Here is a 20,022-nt window from a genome sequence, read left to right on the forward strand (position 1 = left end):
CCTTCCCTTTCGAAAATTCTGGGCACGCCACTGTTTGGCGTACATGTAGATTGGAAAAGGGGCAGTTTGTAAGTCAGGGGAGCTCCCGACTCTTCGCTAGTTACGCCTATTGTGTTGCGAACTGACGTACTTTTCTTGTCAAATGTCAAATTAACGACTATTGTGCACTGAACAGTAAAAATATACATACAAGAACAAATTGTGAAAGTACCATTTTGAATTTCTTAGGAGAGGTGATAGTAGCTGAGGACCAAGGTTTGCAATGAGCAGTCTCTTGAAATAACCTTGAACATTCACTCAACTCAATGGGCACTGACCGAAATACTGGCAGCAACAATGCAAAAATTCAAGTCTCACCACACTTCCATCGTTGTTTCCTGCAACCTCAAGTTTTCCACGGAGGTCAACGTTCTACCACGACTGGCTGCACCAAGTGTAACGCAAGAAGCACCAACAGGCGGACACATGATATGCAAAACAAGGACAACACAGAGAGAAAAAGGACATTGACTTACCTGAGCTGGACTGGTTATCCAAATATCGCGGATCGGATTCCCTGTCTTGATCTGGAGAAGGGGCATCGTCTGAACCGATCCCACTGGACCCACCACTAGACCCGGCAGGGTTGGGTGTGAACCCGTTGGTTTTCCCATTGTGATGCTGCTCCTTGTTGGCGGCGTTCTTTTGGCCGATATTAACACCGACGATGTTCGCATTGAGGCACCTCCTGAGTTCGATCCCCGTCAGGTTCCCCTTTTGCCTGTGGACCGTGTCGTAGTCCCTGGGGGGTAGGAGGATCGGCGCCTGTCGCTTCCCACTACCAAGCTTTTCTCTCAGCTCCGCAGCAAGGGAGTCGTACAGGGTGGCGATTCTGTCACTGTGAGAGCCCCTTTCTGAAGATCCTGAGGATTCGGATTCCCTGGTGCTGCTACGGCCGTCGGAACCGGGCTGGCGACGCGGTGGCGCGACTATAAGACCCTTGGCTTGCAGACGCGACTCGATCTCCGAAAACTTCCTCTGGTTCTCGGGACGTTCGATCAAGGTCTGCAGCTGCCCGCGAAGGATGCAGGCGGTATCCACGGAATCGCATCTGTACGAATGCACATGCACAGGACACTTTGTGATCGGGTTATAAATAAGGAGGATGCAAGACACTATATCGTCGTTCGGTTCCTCTTCCTGCGCCACGCACGTTACTGCATGATGAGGGATGAAGTGTTTTACGATTTCCGTACGCCCCTTGGCGGATTTGCCAGGAACGTTTTGTATTATCTTCAACCCTTTATTGCTCACTTGTAGCGTCACTTTAAACGGTTCTATATCCTTTTCCTTCTCCACTAAGTAACGCACTACCGGTCGTACATACTCATCTCCGCGCAGTCCTTTACTTTCCTTAGCACCTAAGAACCACACGTAGTAGGAGGACTTCTTAATGTCCTTCCTTCGAGGCCCGCGGAGAGCCATGTTTCTAACTTGTGCACGTTCACAGAAAGTAATCAACACCTTGCACTAAAACACCACAAACATCACTGCAAGTACACTGACGTAATCACAAATCCACTTGTTTTTGTTGTTTTTTCCTCCCTCTGTGGCCACAGTTACGGAAGAGGTGCCATTACGTCAACCCATGTCGACGCGATCACCCTATCACCGTGCCTATCACCTCTTGACTGAGCCCAGCGGTTGCTTGTCGAGGCGGCAGCAACCTGCGCGGGTCACGTGACGCTCGGGAACCGGTTGGCCTCCTTTACGAAGGATGCCTGTAGGTGTAACAGCCTCAGCACGGCCTCCTTACCTTCCGCCGAAAGAATTTCATGCGGCAAAGCTCCTGGGGCGAGCAAAGTCCACGGTTTTCTACGACGTCTATCGGGGAGAAACTGTAGAAAAGTCCACACTCGACCCAGACACTGACGGTGCAGATTTGACTCAAACTTGCATCGTCTCTTCACAGTCCAACCCTTACTCCTTCCCCGATCGAATTGGGTAGATCGGGTAGAGTAGACAGTCTTCACCGTTACTCGGTTCCTCCAGTCCAACGCCGCACCTCGATAACACCTGGAAGGAGAAAGTAGATCAGGAATTAATAACAGAGGCAAGAAAGGTCGGTCACGTTTTTTTTTTTACCCAACATCCAAGCCCAACCCTTGAAGACAACTTTGGTGTGACTGAGGCTTCGACTGCATGACCTTTAGCCTGGAAGAACTCCTTTCTCCTAGAGATTTCTTTCGATGGGTGTCATCAACAGAACTACAATGGAACTGACAAGTCATGAACGTATTCATCTCCGGATAACTCCACATAAAAATCAAGTTATGTAATAAAATAGAAAGCTCATTGATTCTGCACGAACCTTTGCAACGTCGATACTAAGATATCATTACAGCTTAATGGACAATAACAATGGAATTGGAATAAGGATATTGCTTGAAGTCAGAAAAAACAGGAACTTGAATGCTAAATGACCTCGTTCAAGTATTTCTCTGTAAATGTTCTCTTAATGAAAGTCTACCCAGCACAGGCCCATAGCCAGGGGGGTGCTGAGGGGGCTGAACCCCCCCCCCCCGAAATCCCACAAATATCTAATTTAAATAGTGTGTAGTGGTAATTAATTTTACTTCATTAGCAGGAATAAACATTACATCGAAAAAAGTTTAGTGTTTAACAGAGGAAACAGGTTATATTTCTATTTTCTACCATTTAATCCAAAGAATAAATGAATCCAATAACTATGAATTTCAGTACACTAACTGTACACAATGTAAGAAAAATAATGAACAATAGTGTTTCATATTCACTCATACGGTGGATCGAGCAGCAAAGTCTCTCCCTTTATATAATAATAATAATAATAATAATAATAAATTTGGAATTAAAATTGGTTTATTTTTAAAAATTAAATCTATTAATTGTAAAAAGGCAATTATAACCGTGGTAATAATTATTAATGCCATTCTTATTTCTACTAATCAAGTTTTATCAGTGGCCTGCCCCCCCCCCTCTACAAATATTTCTGGCGACGCCTGTACTGATAAGGGATAAGCTCCCCCCGAAATAAAATCCTGGCTATGGGACTGACCCAGCATAGTTCTAGACATGACTTTATATATATGTAGACAGTAGCGATTTGGGGGGTGGGCAGTTGCCCCCTATTCTTGTCCCCGCACTTTGGCCTGTCAACCAAGAGAAAGTAAACTGTCTTTGCCCTCTAGTTTTGGCACCCAATCGCCGTAACTGTGTGTGAGTGTTGTGTGTGTGTGTGTGCAAGAAAATATACAACAGTAACGTCTAAGGCCGGAGCGGAATGGTTAGCACAGCGTGCTATAGTGGAATCACAAGCAAAGAAACCTGCGCAGACCCGCGACTCTTGTGCACCGTACTCCCGCGTGGAGGGGAGGGGGAGAGTGGTGCATGCTTCCTTATGGCCCGAGCTGAAAGGAAAAAGGGAAAGCTGCGCTGGGACTTTTGGACCAAGGTTTTTGTCCTTGTGGTCGCTCTATACGACGCCAGTGGGTTTGAATCGCGGCCGTTGAATTGGTGTTCCTTGTAAGTGTCACTTCATCAATTTCATCGCATCGTCGCTATTAACCAAAAGTTAAAGAAAAGCGACGCTAATTAACAAAAATTAACATCAATCAAGTAACATCTGAAGAACCTTTCAGGCAGATGTGACAATCGTCACATGACAAAACAAGCTTCAGAAATAAATGCAACCTTTCGCGCTGCGCGTGTCCCTATTCCCAATATCGTGCATCGTGTCTTCTTTGTCTGGGTGTCGGGTTCGAATCCCGGCCTGGGGATGGATGTTCTTTGCGAGTGTCCTTTCATCAATTTCCATCACTTATGCTCACCTTCGCGATTAGCAAAAAGTGGCAGAAATAAACGGAATCAATCCACGCCAATTGCAACCAGTTCATGGTTCTTGGTCAAAGAAAAAAATAAAGCTAACCATCCATTTCGCAATACGTTTGAGTGCAAACAGGTCTCAATTTACAGCAAGCAAATTCATGGTTGACCAGTCTAACCTCCTTTCACTATTGACCACTGCACTATGGAAAGCAGTGATAAGCCGAGAGCATATCAGTACAGAACTAATAAGAATTCCATCACACAAACAGGCAAGAACCTGTGCTGAATCCCATTACCATTCGTAACCAGGGGTTCCGGGATCGAATCCATGGCCTGGACAAGGACATTTCTGCGTAATCCCTTCGTCAATCTTGTTTCAACGCCACGATCCTTTCCAGCATCTATACCAGCGTGCGCAATCCTGGGAGGGACAGGGGGGATTTCCCCCCAGTAACAATCTTGTCCTAAAAAAATCACACAACCAAAAATTTCCCGGGGGAGAGTTTTTCTTTGATAAGAACGAAGATAAACAATTAGATTTAACTTCAATATACTTTACTAAGAAATAATCAGAACGAAAGGTAATGTCTGTCTCTGTATGTGTTTGTAAGTGTTCATGCTTTCTCTCTCTCTCACTCACTCACTCAGTCACTCTCTCATTCAAGAGATGATTAGCAAATGTACACCAATAACAAAATATGGACAAAAATATAAAAACAATGCAAGACAAACATAAGCATGAAATCTATTTATTTATATTATTAAAAAGCAAACATTTAACGAAAACTCAAGCATAGTAAAACAATCTCAACTATTTTGCAATTTATTGACTTTTTAAACAGTTGATAAACGAATTATTTTGCCACTTTATAAATATCTGATACATATAAAAGTACCAAATGAACTCCCTTATATATATTTAATAATATATACAATGTATTAATAGTTAGTAATATAATTTAATTTGTAACAGCATAGTAAATATTGTACCATATAATATTGTGTATATGTATATATCAGTGGCGGCGATTGGGTTCCGAAACTGGGAGTCTAGGTGCCCAAAATGTGGGGAAAGGACAGTTTAATTTTCCTTGGTATATGAGGTTTAGCATAATGCGAGAGTAAATGTGGCAAAATGTGGGGGGCAACTGCCCACCCTCTCGCCTCCCCTAATCGCAGCCACTGCCGGCACTGATATACTCGTATATACATATTTGATTTGTGTGTGTGTGTGTGTGTGTGTGTGAATTAGTATCTTTCCCCTCACCAGTCTTCAATGAATTCTGACCCTGGTCTATTGTAAGATTAGGTTACACTTCAATGAACAAAAACATTGGAGTAGAAATGCGAATATTGTTTGAAGTCAGAGAAAGCAAAAACTTAAATGTCAATCAAGCTGGTTCAAGTGCTTCTCTGCTATATGTAGACACAAGCTCTTGGAGTTCTAAGAATCCCATTGACTTTCAATGGGAATAGTTACAACCCAGAAGGGTTCGAACTATAATGCTGTACCGTATCGATGATATAAATGTAGAAGAAAACGGACATTAAATAATAAAATGTCAATCATTACAAACACAGCAATACAATATTATCCACTACGCTTTAAGATCAAGTTGAGAGTGATAATAGTTGGGTTGGGCATAACCTTTGGAATACTTATAAACTGCATTAATGATCAAATATCCTCTTCAATTCTGTGTCATTTCTATATAGACGCGATTCCTTCCCGTGCAAATATATATAGTTTGGCTTTATAAACATGTGAACATCTAAGTGACTTATTCGTTGTCGCCATGTAATCAAGGGGTTCCGGGTTCGATACCCGGTAGAGGTATGCACTGGTTCGGATCCCTTTGTAGGTCCAGTCTTGATTAGCCTTACTGTGCATAAAATGGACTTATAAACACCAACTCAATGAATCAAACTAAATGACAATCTTCCATGAGATTCTTTACTTTTTATATAAAATATTCACACAAAAAGTGAAACAAATATTTTACTGAGTGTGAAGTAAGCATGTGTTGTTTTTGTTGTGCAAATTTCAGGTTAATACACATAAACGTTATGGCTTTTGTTAAAACGAATCCTAAAACGTTTTCGGAACAATAGCCTGGATTTCTAATAAGTTGTAACAGAAATAACCATTTTCCTTTTTTTTTTTTGGTATTTTTCGGCCGTCTATAATGCTGCTTATATTTCTCGTAGTATTTAAAGTGAACTGTCTAGCACAACTCTAATTGATACAATAAAAGTCATAAATGAAGACAGTGACATCTATTAGATAAAAAAAATATCTATTGCTATTGGGTTGGTTGTAATGATACTTGTGCTATTTTGTTACAAACTAGGAAGTTATTGTGCCTGTACAGTTTTCACATTCCACATTTCAGATTTATACAGTTTGAGAATATTTAAACAATTATTTGAGAAATTGTTGTTTGTTCGAACACGCGAATAATTTTGTTTGCGTTGAAAGTGGATGCTATTTTCTCCTGTGCTTTCTTCCCGGGAATAGAAATATCGTGAGAAATGGCACGTCACATGCCTGAAAATCTATTCAGTTGTTATTGGAAACAGATTTTGTTGTCAAGTTTGATACAAATTTCATGCTCGTTACGAACTGAAAGCACAAATTGTGTAATGTGCTTTTGGATTTCCCAACTACTTATGCTCATTGTATAGCCATAACTATTAGCTAATGAGGATCAGAAAATACACAATATCAGGAATTCTAAGACACACTTGATAAATAGTCCAAAATGAGATACCGCAAATTAAAAATATAGTTATGAGGTCATCTTGCGTGTTTTCACACGTTAGCAAGTGTTAATATCCACTCAATTGTGTAGCGGAATAGCTTTTTAGATATTATACTCTTACCTTTGGTGCGAGCGGTACTGGGTTCGAAACCCTCATATCCTGAGGAGGTCTCGAAAGCTAGATAACAGCAGCGATGGGATTCGATGTACTGACTAGGAGTCAGACTTGTTTCACTTAGTTACTTTACACAGCATACGTATATTGATTGATTTACTTTATTTTACTTCGCTTTTAGGCAGGGTGCGAAATATCGGCAGGTTGGTGGGAGAGGAGCAGACAGACACACACATACATACAGGCACTATATATATAGGCTCTCTCTCTCTCTCTCTCTCTCTCTATATATATATATATATATATATATATATATATATATATATATATATATATATAATGTCATTAAATGTGTCAATTATTAAATAATCAAATTATATTATATCAACTGTCCTTCATTCAAAGTGCAAATTGAAGATTTTAATGTACTACTGATGTTATGAACAATTATTTGCCTAAGGGGGGTACAAGAATTAAGAGACGTTAAGAAGAAAATAGTTTCCTGTATAAATTTCACATGTTTTATTAATATAGGCTATTTATATACCTCGCGGAGAAGAAATAACAAGTCGGTCTAATTTCTGTGTTCTGGGGATTGCTAGGTTCAGTGTCCTTAGAGAAGAGCTTCTTTGTTGTCCGTTCTTTTTGTTTGTTTTTGATATTATTCCAGTCAAGTATATTCGAATCCCGAACTAATCGTTTGTTTGTTTTTAGAACAAAAATTCTCCCCCGGAAGAGTTTGATGGGGGGGATATCAGGGCAAGATCGTTGGTGAGGGGAATTTCCCCTGCCTCCTTCGGGATTTCGCACCCTGCTTTTATGCCACTTTTGGCTAATTGCGAAGATGGGGATGAGTCATGATGTGATGAAATTGATGAATAGACACTGACAAATATCCATGCCCTGGACGGGATTCGAACCCGAGACACCTGGCGTCGTAGAGTGATATGCTAACCACTTCGCCACGAAGCGGACTCACAGCATATATTACCCATGTAACTATAGTTGTACAATAAGGTACAGCTACAGCCTTTCATGGAGGCATGTGGTGGGTGTGGAGATACGATCCTACACACATACGATCGGACATTTGTGGTGCTGGTGAAGTGATCAGCACCACGCTCCGGCCTCCTTTATCCCCCAGAGGCTTGGGGGACCCCAGAGTCGATCGATGCAGATATTGCTTGAAATATTCTCATCTGCAATCACCCATCCCAGGGATCGAACCCTGCGTGACAGCCAGACGCCTTACCGACCTTTTTTATGAGGTAAAGGAAACCCCTAAGCGATAGTACCCTCTGGTATTCTCTTCTGTTTTCGTGCATCAGTTTTACTCACTTCTTTCTCTTCTGATTAGGAACGGCCATGACGTCAGGGATCCCGGGTTCGAATCTCGGCCCGGCCATGGATATTCTCTCTGAGTGTCCCTTCATCAAAAGCCAAGTAAATCAACCATTGGGGATGAACACGAATATGTCTTGCCCGAGTCTCGATTGATTGATTGATTTGTTGCTTTAAGTCCACTTTATGCACAGTAAGGCTAATCGGGACTGGACCTACAGTTTAAAGTGGGATCCGAACCACAATGAGCCTCCACCGGGTATCGAACCCGGGACCCCTTGATTACAGACGACGACGCTTCCACTGCGCCATCGGGGAGGCCCAGTTCCCCGTACATATAGCACCGTGCCATGAAGGCGTATTTAGTGGATGTGGGGGTAGATTACACATCCTTGATCTCGGCCATTTTGGAGGTGATGTGATCAGCACCGGCCGCCTTTACCCCCAGGGTTGCGGCCAGGTATCCACTGGTTTGAGGCTTGGTGAGCCGCTTAAAGCTTGACGCCCAGTGGGACGCCGGAAACGCGGCAACACAACTCAACAGACCAGCTTCCGGGTACTTAGTGGGCCACAGGCCTTGCAGACTTCTGGCATGGAAAATCCGGCTTCCGTTCCGCACTTTTCCATGTAGTGGGCGTTACACCATTGGGTTTCAATAGAAGCAGACAAACTATTGCCGGATATTTCCGTGTTTCGCCGCGTCTCAGTGCAAGGCCGAAAAATTCCAAACTTAGAACACACATCTGCGGAATCGAACCCGGGTCTTCCACGTGGCAGACTATCGACTAGAGCGGCTCTTAAACACAGTTGTACACATTCTTAAGTGTGGTCTATTTTCATTACGAGCAAGGGCTTTTATACACAAACCAGGGTAGTTAAAGGTTCAGAAATTTTAAATGAATTCAATTCCGGTCCAGGAGAGAAAATCAGCAACGTAAATGGGTTCTGGGCCGTAAATAACCTTTTTAGATGTAAAGAATTTTAATTTCGGTCCAGGAACGTTTTCCCAGGATGAATTTAAATACGGTCCAGGAACGTTTTCCCCGGCTCAATTTAAATACGGTCCAGGAACGTTTTCCCCGGCTCAATTTAAATACGGTCCACGAACGTTTTCTCCGGCTCAATTTAAATACGGTCCAGGAACGTTTTTTCCGGCTCAATTTAAATACGGTCCAGGAACGTTTTTTCCGGATCAATTTAAATACGGTCCAGGAACGTTTTCCCCGGCTCAATTTAAATACGGTCCAGGAACGTTTTCCCCGGCTCAATTTAAATACGGTCCACGAACGTTTTCTCCGGCTCAATTTAAATACGGTCCAGGAACGTTTTTTCCGGCTCAATTTAAATACGGTCCAGGAACGTTTTTTCCGGATCAATTCAAATACGGCCCAGGAACGTTTTTTCCGGCTCAATTTAAATACGGTCCAGGAACGTTTTTTCCGGCTCAATTTAAATACGGTCCAGGAACGTTTTCCCCGGCTCAATTTAAATACGGTCCAGGAACGTTTTCCCCGGCTCAATTTAAATACGGTCCAGGAACGTTTTTTCCGGCTCAATTTAAATAGGGTCCAGGAACGTTTTTCCGGCTCAATTTAAATACGGTCCAGGAACGTTTTTCCCGGCTCAATTTAAATACGGTCCAGGAACGTCTTTCCGGCTCAATTTAAATACGGTCCAGGAACGTTTTTTCCGGCTCAATTTAAATACGGTCCAGGAACGTTTTTTCCGGCTCAATTTAAATACGGTCCAGGAACGTTTCTTCCGGCTCAATTTAAATACGGTCCAGGAACGCTTTTTTCCGGCTCAACTTAAATACGGTCCAGGAACGTTTTTTCCGGCTCAACTCAAATACGGTCCAGGAACGTTTTTCCGGCTCTATTTAAATATGGTCCAGGAACGTTTTTCCGGCTCAATTTAAATACGGTCCAGGAACGTTTTTCCGGCTCAATTTAAATACGGTCCAGGAACGTTTTTCCGGCTCAATTTAAATACGGTCCAGGAACGTTTTTTCCGGCTCAACTCAAATACGGTCCAGGAACGTCTTTTTTTCGGCTCAACTTAAATACGGTCCAGGAACGTTTTTCCCGGCTCAATTTAAATACGGTCCAGGAACGTTTTTCCCGGCTCAATTTAAATACGGTCCAGGAACGTTTTTTCCGGCTCAACTCAAATACGGTCCAGGAACGTTTTTTCCGGCTCAACTTAAATACGGTCCAGGAACGTTTTTCCGGCTCTATTTAAATATGGTCCAGGAACGTTTTTCCGGCTCAATTTAAATACGGTCCAGGAACGTTTTTCCGGCTCAATTTAAATACGGTCCAGGAACGTTTTTCCGGCTCAATTTAAATACGGTCCAGGAACGTTTTTTCCGGCTCAACTCAAATACGGTCCAGGAACGTCTTTTTTTCGGCTCAACTTAAATACGGTCCAGGAACGTTTTTCCCGGCTCAATTTAAATACGGTCCAGGAACGTTTTTCCCGGCTCAATTTAAATACGGTCCAGGAACGTTTTTTCCGGCTCAACTCAAATACGGTCCAGGAACGTTTTTTCCGGCTCAACTTAAATACGGTCCAGGAACGTTTTTTTCGGCTCAATTTAAATACGGTCCAGGAACGTTTTTTTCCGGCTCAACTTAAATACGGTCCAGGAACGTTTTTTCCGGCTCAACTTAAATACGGTCCAGGAACGTTTTTTCCGGCTCAATTTAAATACGGTCCAGGAACGTTTTTCCGGCTCAATTTAAAAACGATCCAGGAATCTATTTTCAATGAAAGAATACGCAACTTAGACCGAATTGAAATTGTGCGTAAAAAATGTTCCGGTCCTGCAGCGGAACTCAATAGAACCCATTAAAATGTATGTGTTCCTGGACCTTGAACAACCCTGACACAAGCATACATCGATGACCATCGAAACATACAACAACCACTGTAAGGCAACTAGCCCGAAGATGCCCGAAGATGGCCGAAGGAATCAGGGGAAAAATGCGCCCGGGAAAAATGCGCTCTCGCAATAAAAGTGGGAAAAATGCGCCCTCCCAAGAGTAACCACATTAGAAAGTGGGAAAAATGCGCCCAGCACACATGACCAGTCAGCAGGAGAGAAACTGACAGCGTTTCTTGACTATTTTGTGCAACAATGGCTGCAAAATCCAAATCTACCAGTTGATGTGTGGCACTGTGGAGATGCAAAGCACCGCACGAACAATGCTGTCGAAGGGTGGAACAATAAACTGCAGGAGAAAGTTCGACTTCATCCCAACTTCTACACCCTTCTGAAGACGCTGAAGCAGGAAGCGGAACAGTGGATACAAATATGACAGGGCTAGCATCGGTTTGGAAGGAACGAAGAGGAAACGAACGTACATAAAACTGGATGAACAGATTAGCAAAATTTTACATACTGTACGTACAAAACAAGCACACCCAAGGACCTTACCAAGTGCCTGAGAAGTCTGGCGTACACCCAAAAAATGGAGTAAAAGATCGTCAACGGAGGTCACAAGAAATGGAAATACAAATGTAAATAAAAACTTTAATGAAATAAAATAAAAATTACAACATATTAAATAAAAATTACAAAAGTAAAATTAAAAAAAAAATATGACAACGGACGTCATCTCCAGCTTCTAAACACGCCAGAAAAATGAATATTTTTACTGTACTTTAAAAACAAAATTATCTTTCCTGACAGTCCCAAGCCTGTGTTAAGTGTGAGGGGAAGCTACGTAAAGGTTGTTTTAATCAACATATTATAATGTTGGTGAAGGTTGTGTGTGCTGGGCGCATTTTTCCCACTTTTCATTGTGGTTACTCTTGAGAGGGCGCATTTTTCCCACTTTTATTGCGAGAGCGCAATTTTCCCGGGCGCATTTTTCCCGACACCGGCCGAAGATGCCCGAAGATCCACGAAGGTAATTTATGGTGTGAACGCCGTCTTATACGTGAAAGAGATATGCGTGCTGTTTCTTGACCATCTAGTTCCTTTCAACTGTAATGCCTTAGGGCCCAGGTGAGCAATTTTTAAAAACCTGTACGAAGTTCTCAAGGCACGCGAACTGAGATAAGGATCTTGCAACCAGACTTAAGTGCAACGAACTGTGAAGATATGTTAAATCAAATTATTTTCATTTTCTTTTATCGGGCTAAAAGGGTAAGAAAAACTAATTACCTCTACCTTAGCGATGTATTGAACGTGAACAAAGTCCAGGGGGTCCGGACCCCCCCCCCCCCGAAAGACTTAGCAAGTACTAAAATAAATTAATGAAAATGTACTATCTGTCCAGAAAGAAAATGCTCGGTTGATGGTGGCGTTGAAAGCAATGCTTCAGATATGAAAAATATTAAGGTCAAATGTGTGACTGAACACACCATTCCCACTTCAAGTTTTTTGAAACTAACGTATTCTCTTTTCTGGGAGTTACGTTTCAATAATGTATTCCATAAGTAGGGACATTGAATTTTCGCGATGCGCGAAATCGCGAAATGTAAAAAAAATGATTCAATTTTGAACATTCTGCACGTAACTACACCCCCAATGATGAAATATGCATGAGTTTTATTCGCGAAGTAATGCGAAATGTGTGCTTTTCCACGAAATAACGCTTTTTTGCGAAATAACCGTGCAATATCATCAAATTATGTAGAAAACACGCAAAAACCGGCAATCGAGGTTGTGCGCGCAAACTGTCGATTTCTAATGAAACGTTTGCCTAAAGTTTCCTACCACTTGCAGCTGAAGAATATTTTATCTTCGATCATATTAGGAAGACGCTGCAAATTGGGATTTCCCATGCACATAATCTCAGTTCGAAAACTTCGCTACCTGTCAAGCTACATTCCTTTCTTCCCCCGAATGTCTACTCAACTTCCAGTTTCATTGAACTTGCTAGCTGTAGCAGCGATAAGATTAGTCTGTTCCCGCACATCAAGGGAAACAATGGTGTCATTGGTGTTCAGTCATGAATGAATTTTGTTTATCATCATGCGATTTTTAACATGTGTTTGTGTATGTGCAGAAGTGATTATTTTATTTGTTGGACAGCAAGGATATCCTTTAAATACATACAATGAATAAATCACTTGAGATATGCAATTTAGGAATGAAGTGATTTTGTGTTGATGTTTTCTTTTTGATTGGACAACTAAGTACTTGTGCATGTGTACAGTATATAAAAATGAAGTAGTTTATCAATTTATAGGTCTTTTGTATGTCGTTTCCTCTCATAATGAAAAAGTGTGTGCATTTTTTTTTCACCGCTGGTATATACCGCTGATCTAACATTTTATTTACCGCTCTCCTCAGTTTTTATTTACCATAAATTTGTGTCCCTATCCATAAGGATCTCCGTGGGTGGCAAAAGGTAAAAAAATGTACCTGTCTGAAGAAACAACTATATCTGATAGAAAATAAGCGAGAAGAAATTCGCGTCGCCAGTAGATAACACCTCAAAACTCCAGCCAAGTAAACAGGAGCCAAAACCTCTTCCCTACCCTAGAAACTCCAGCTGTTGCAGTAGGAAAAAAGACATCCCAATAACCAAAACAACAAAATTTTCCACTCCTACCTAGCATCACCCTTCAAAAGAAAAGCCAAGTTACGTTACTTACCCCACACCCTACCCAGTAAGAATGATGATGAAGAAGAGAGATTGAATAAAGACATTTTATCAGTACCTTCTTGAAAACATTTTCAGAACCTTTTTTGTTTTTCCCTTTCCCGACCCCTTAAAATCATTTCTCTAATCATGACACCTCCATGTCTGATGGTTCAAACCTGTGGTCTCTGGCTTCGTTGCGTGATGCGCTGACCACTCAGCCACGGTGGCCAGCAACAGTGTTTCCCATTGTTACATACGCAAATGTAATACAACTCGGCGCGCAATGAAATTAACGTAACGCGACCCTTCAAGAAGAAATTAAGAAACGAGCAGGTTAGTAGAATCTCTCTTCTCATTCCGAGATTAAGCTCAGTGAAAGTGCGTGGTGATTTCACGGAGTTATGACTCCCGACACTCACGACCTCTAGATAATGCCGCACCGTGGATGAAGCAGTTTTCAACTAATTGGTTAAACGAGGTACTTTCTCCTCTGCGCTAAACCGTCTCTTGTTTGCTTGTTCTGTGCTTTTGTCCCCAGTCGTTCGGCTTGTTAGTCACGGTGAATGGAAGGGCTAAAAAGAAACAAACAGTCTCTGTCATAAAGCGTGTAACTTTTCAGTTCTGCCACCGAAGCGCTGTAGTCAATTCCTGAAACTACAGGCCAGGGTTTTCAAACGTTTTGCCGTCGTGGTTCCCCTCAGCTGTCAAAATCTCCACAGGCCTCTCCTCAGGAAAAGACCAAGAAAGACCAACACAAAATCTCATCATTTAATTATTTACCGTTGATACATACAGTGTCGCCATCTTTGGAAAAACTAACATGTGAGCTGAACTTGCATATTTGTTTCATAATTTTGTGCAATAATATAAGATAGGCTGACGATTTGCCCAAAAATGTATTTTTAGTTATTTGGCAAGAAATGTAGGCTTTTACGTTTTAAAACCGTTTCAGGCCACTTCTGAGAGGAATACATGAATCTTATAGTGGTTGCTATTGCCTATTTTACTCATGCCTATTTCTGAGTGCCTAATTCGGGAAAATTATGAAAAATCTTTGAATGTTCATCGCTTCTAGTGCCAATTTTGTATTTTCCGTGCCTTTGCTGCCTATTTCGAGAGCTTTAGTGCCTATCCATCCACATCCTGGTTTACAAGACCTTATCCTCCATTACTCTTAATAACGGTGTTACCGTGAATACTGTAAATAATACAGGACACTGAAAAGTATCATGTTGGAGATGTAACAATCAGTAATTAAGTTGTAAGAATGCTTTATATGTATAATGATGAGAACGTTTGGTTTTCTTAAGCGCAGGGACTTTATTCTAAAATAAAATATAACAACAGGTAGCTTATTGGGCGGCTCTAGCCCCACCGGCCCATATAAGTTGGCACCACTACACATAAAGGTAACAAAAATATGTGTGATAAATACAGGTGATGTACATTTCTTTAAATGTTTGTAACCTGGTGTCAATTCGTTCAGCGAATTCATGGTAAAGAAGGATAAATAGTGGTAGTATGAAAACCTGGATAACAGATGTTAATAACAGACATTTTGCAATGTTTAGCAAAGTAAGTGGGATGTATGAGCTTGCATGGCGTCATACAGTTTGTCGATCTCGGTACATACTTGGAAACTGCAAGGCGCATCTCATTCTGTATATTTATTCTTGATCTGTATTTGGACTTGATCACCACCATGGCTGAAGTTAAAAGTCTTGAAGCTTTCCTGATGACGAATGGTGAATCCAATGTGTCTGCCTAGTCACCCCCTATTTTCAAATGATTATTACTTTATAATTTAATACCGATTCTGTTGAAACTAGTGTTATTGCATATTATATTCAATGATGATTTGTTTGACATGACGCAAGATGGTCAACTTCGAGGAGCGCTAATAATATTACCATCCTTAATGATTGTTCACAAGGAATCTATAGAAATCTGTGGGTCGAGGGTCACATGAAAGTGACCTATCGCGTTATGCAACTGCAACAGTTCTCATGATACTGTATCTCTTAGAAGCCACATTACATCCGTTCTTGTTGAGAGTTTTGTTAATAGGTAGAACTATCACTATTGAGTGGGCGAAAATCTCTACATTTGTGTTGAGAAGGAACAGGAACGACCGAAGATAACAGAATGGTGCTGTATCAAATACTTCACAGTTGTACCTGTTCGATTATGAAAATGTGCCGAGAATGTTGGGCTTTATGCGAAGTTTTTATTTATGTCGAACAAAACCTCAAGGAATGGATTGCTTCACAACACTAGTCGGAGCAGAATTGATTAGCAAATAAAGAAGTTATAAATGAGACAGGAAAGAAGAGTTTACAAGATTCTTGTTTGGGAAACATGATGGTGAAGGACCTGTAGGAAGGCCAAGACGACGATGGAGGGATAACGTTGAGATGACCTAAAGGAAATCGGTACGGATGGAAAAGATTGGATTGATCTTGCCCAGGATAGGGACAGATGGAAGGCTTGTGGTGCTGCAGCCATACACGTTCGGGTTTAAGGAGGCTAGAGAGTTAGTTAGTTAATTATTTAAAAATAGGGAGTGACTTATCACTCAGATACCCTATAGATTATCTCAGGCTATCAACCAGCTGAGTTCTGGAGAGGGTTTTCCCGTTTCAATACCTGACGTCACTCTCATCTTCAAAGTAGAATTGATACCTTGAAGATGAGAATGACGTTAGCTCTATAGCAAGATTGGAAAGTTCTCCAGATGTCACCTGGTCGGTAGCCCGAGAGAATTTATGCATCAAAATACAGATATTACACGTTATTTCCTTTCCTTCATTTTCCACCCTCAGGGAAAGCATGTGGTTATGTACGCAAGACGCGAATTAACGGTGCTTGGCGACACATTTTTCTGAGAGAAAGAGCAGAAACCGTGGTAGCCTTGACTCCTCCACAACCAAGACACAATTCACACGTGCTCCGGAGGAAACCAACATGCAAAGACGAAGGCCCGCGACATCGAAAGGGCCCCGCAAAATTAGCAACCTTGTCTATAACTAGGCCAACGGGTCGCCAGTGGTCATTATCCAGTTGGAAATTGCGTCGTTGTCGCCTACTGCAGAAAGATTCTCACGGCTGGGGGCGCTGCAACGTGCTTCTGGTTTCAAGGATTTTGGAAGACTTTCCTGCGAGCGGTCACTACCAGACATAACAACGGCAACCGACATTCGAATGTTGTCCCTTCGTATCTTTCAGGAGTTTCAAGGTACACCGTGGCACGTGATCTCTTGGCGTGGCGGAGTGGTTAGGACAGCTCGCTTACGAATCCCGGCGTGGGCATGGGCATTCTTTGTGAGTGTTTGCAAAGATGGCAAAAAAAAGCGATGCTTTGTATTAAAAATCAAAATCTTGGTACGCTCAGTACAACTCAGTAAAAAAAAAGTTTGGAAAAATTGCACAGAACACTCACTTCCCCACCGTTCAGAGCTGTTTTAACCTCTTGTAGGTCCTTGAATCTCGTTCCACGAAGACTTAGTTAGGCTTTATGGTATCCCAAACTCTCAATCATTGCCTGCGCTGACCCATAGGACATGTGCACTGCATCAGAAATTTCCTGGATGGTGATGCACCTATCCGCTCGAATGAGCTCATCAACCCTGTGGCGGTTGTCGTCGGTTACCGACGTTGATGGCCTGCCGCTCCTTGTCTTGTCCACGCATTCGGTATCTCCCACTTCGAACTTAACTACTGAAGTCTGTGCTTCGTGGCACGAGATTTGAGGACCTACAGGAGGTTAAAACAGCTCTGAACAGTGGGGAGTGTTCTGTGGAATTTTTCCAAACTTTTTTGAGGCCTGGTAAAACGATGGATGAAATGCATCGAACATGATTGGAACTATGTGCAAGGGTAACTCTGAGTAGAGGACCAGGGGCGTATATTCTAGACTATCTAGGCTACCTTCGAAGCCTGAAGTCTAGAGAATAACATACAGCAGAAAGAATGATCAAAATTGTAAATAAAAGTATTCATATCAGTGAGATGATGATGGTGATTCTGGAGTTGGCAACCTCATTTCCTATGAGTTGGCCACTTGATTTCTTATAAGTTGGCAACTTGATTTCTTATGAGTTGGCAACCTGATTTCTTAGGAGTTGGTAAACTTATTTCTATTCATAGCCTAGGACCACGTTCATTGTGTGATAGCCCAGATCTTGACTCTGTAGAGGACATTAGAAGCAAACTGTATGTATGTTCATTGTTTCAATATTTCCATTATTAAACAAGTTATACTTCAATAGGCAAAACCTTTTGATGGCCCCTGGTAGCTCAATAAATGTGGAAATAATGAACACGAAGTCCATTTACATTGGTCCGAACAGTGTAAGAACACTCAATGCGACATATTTGTGTACTCTCCAAAAGAAGCTTAGAATCTTAATCAAGGCATGTATAGATGCATCATTGTACTTGTCCCATCGTGCATTTCGAAGCACAGATCACGAAGGCATCGACGTAACATTGTATCATTCAAAATGTACACTAAGCCGCAAAAAAAATGGAACACCTAGATCCTGAAATACTCGCTTCCCTGCATAGCGTTGTGTGTGTTAATAACGCAACGGCAGTGACAGAAATTGCCACTGAAAATTTTCTCTTAAAATCCACTTATCGCCGTAGAGTTATGCAACACACATAAGCGAGTATTTCAGGATCTAGGTGTCCCATCTTTATTGCCGGTCACTGTACATTAACTGTTATTTATGTCTTTACAAATAAGAGGGCTATTATAGTGATTCAGCTTAAAAAGTTGCATATTTTTATATCTTAATGGGCTATAATTACCTTAAAACGACCCATGCTCCTAACGGTGTTACATTTACTTGGAAAGTAACACTTGTTTTTAACGGCCTCCCAGATGGCGCACTGGTAGCGTCATCGCCTTGTAATCAAGGGCCCCCGGATTCGATACCCGGTGGAGGCACATAGTGGTTCGGTTCCCACTCTAAAGTGTAAGCCCAGTCCCGATTAGACTTACTGTGCATAAAGTGGACTTAAAACACCAAATCAAACCAAACTTGCTTGTAACGGTGCTACAATTACTTAGAAAGCAACGCTTGTTTATAACGACGTTACAAGTGCTTTTAAAGTAAACCTTGCTTCAACTGCGTTATAATTACATCTAAAATAACCCTTGATTCTAACGGCGTTACAATTACTTTGAAAGTAGTCCTTGCTTCTAGCTCCGTTCCAGTTACTTTGGAAGGCAATCCTTGCTTGTAATGGCGTTAAAATTACTTAGAAAGTAATCCGTGCGTTTAACGAAATTGCAATTTCTTTTAAAGTAAATCTAACTTGTGACGGCGTTACAATTACTTGGAAAGTATACCCTTGCTTGTGACGGCGTTACAGTTACTTAGAAAGTAACTCTTGCTTCTAAAGGGCTTTGCAATTTCTTTAAGTAACTCTTGCTTATAACGCCGTTTCAATTACTAGAAAAATAACCCTTGCTTCTAACGTCGTTATAACTTTGAAAGTAACACTTGCTTGTAAGGGTGTCACTATTTCAAGTTACGACATTACAAACGACAAGTTACTTCCGAAAATCAGCGGTAGCAACAAAGCTTTTCAGACACGAATGCTAATTTTGCCGTCAACCAAGGTTAGCAAGTCTCATTACGACCTACCTTAAGAAGTGTAACTGGTGTATTTTAATTCCCTGTCTATTTTGGCTTCGTCCTTCAACGAACCAAGCACAGAAGCTGCATATACTTATTGCGTCAAGTCATTTTTCTACAACGAATACGGTTCTCAAAAATCACTTGTTCCAAGATAGCGTGTGGTTTGGTTACATTGTACTGTAAAACTTATCTTCATTAACACCGTAGGAAGGAGTTTTGTGTCAACATGCTCTTATTTTTTGCTTCATAGTGCATATTAGGGAAGATTGTGAAACTATCAACAGTTTAGTCTCAAGGCAGTCCTCTAGTAATATATTTTCCTTGTGTCAAAAGTGGTGACAGGGACACCTACAGTGTATTTATACAGTAAAACCTCGATAATCCGAACTAATGGGAGGATACGTTGACCGATTTAACGAAAGTCTGGATTAACTGAAATAACCTAAAAGAACAGTAGAAAGTGCATTAAAACTCAGTTTATAGCAACAAAACACATTTATTATGGTGTATGTAAAGGGTATAGGCCTTATACACTATACAGTACAGTACAAAGTCTGCGGGAAACAGAATTTCATCAGTGCCTTTTCTTTGGGAAGTTCTCTTGTTGACTTCTGGCCACACATAAAACCTTGCATTCTGATTTTTTTGCCTCTTGCATGTCCGGATTAACGAGGGTTTACTGTATTAAAAAAGAACGGTGGAAGAAGGCA

At 41.5% G+C, this 20,022-nt stretch overlaps 1 protein-coding gene across 1 annotated transcript in view; it reads right to left on the reverse strand.

Annotated features, from left to right (window-relative positions):
• The window catches only part of LOC146002375 (uncharacterized), a 276,890-nt gene that overhangs the window by 119,126 nt on the left and 137,742 nt on the right, over positions 1-20,022 (reverse strand). The window contains exon 3 of the mRNA XM_083140104.1: positions 516-2,055. Coding sequence (XP_082996230.1) covers positions 516-1,464 — 949 coding nt within the window. The 5' untranslated portion in view covers positions 1,465-2,055. The remainder of the gene's footprint in view (positions 1-515; positions 2,056-20,022) is intronic.

Source organism: Lepisma saccharinum, chromosome 18 (genome assembly GCF_977018435.1).
Source record: "Lepisma saccharinum chromosome 18, izLepSacc3.1, whole genome shotgun sequence".
NCBI classification, from domain to species: domain Eukaryota; kingdom Metazoa; phylum Arthropoda; class Insecta; order Zygentoma; family Lepismatidae; genus Lepisma; species Lepisma saccharinum.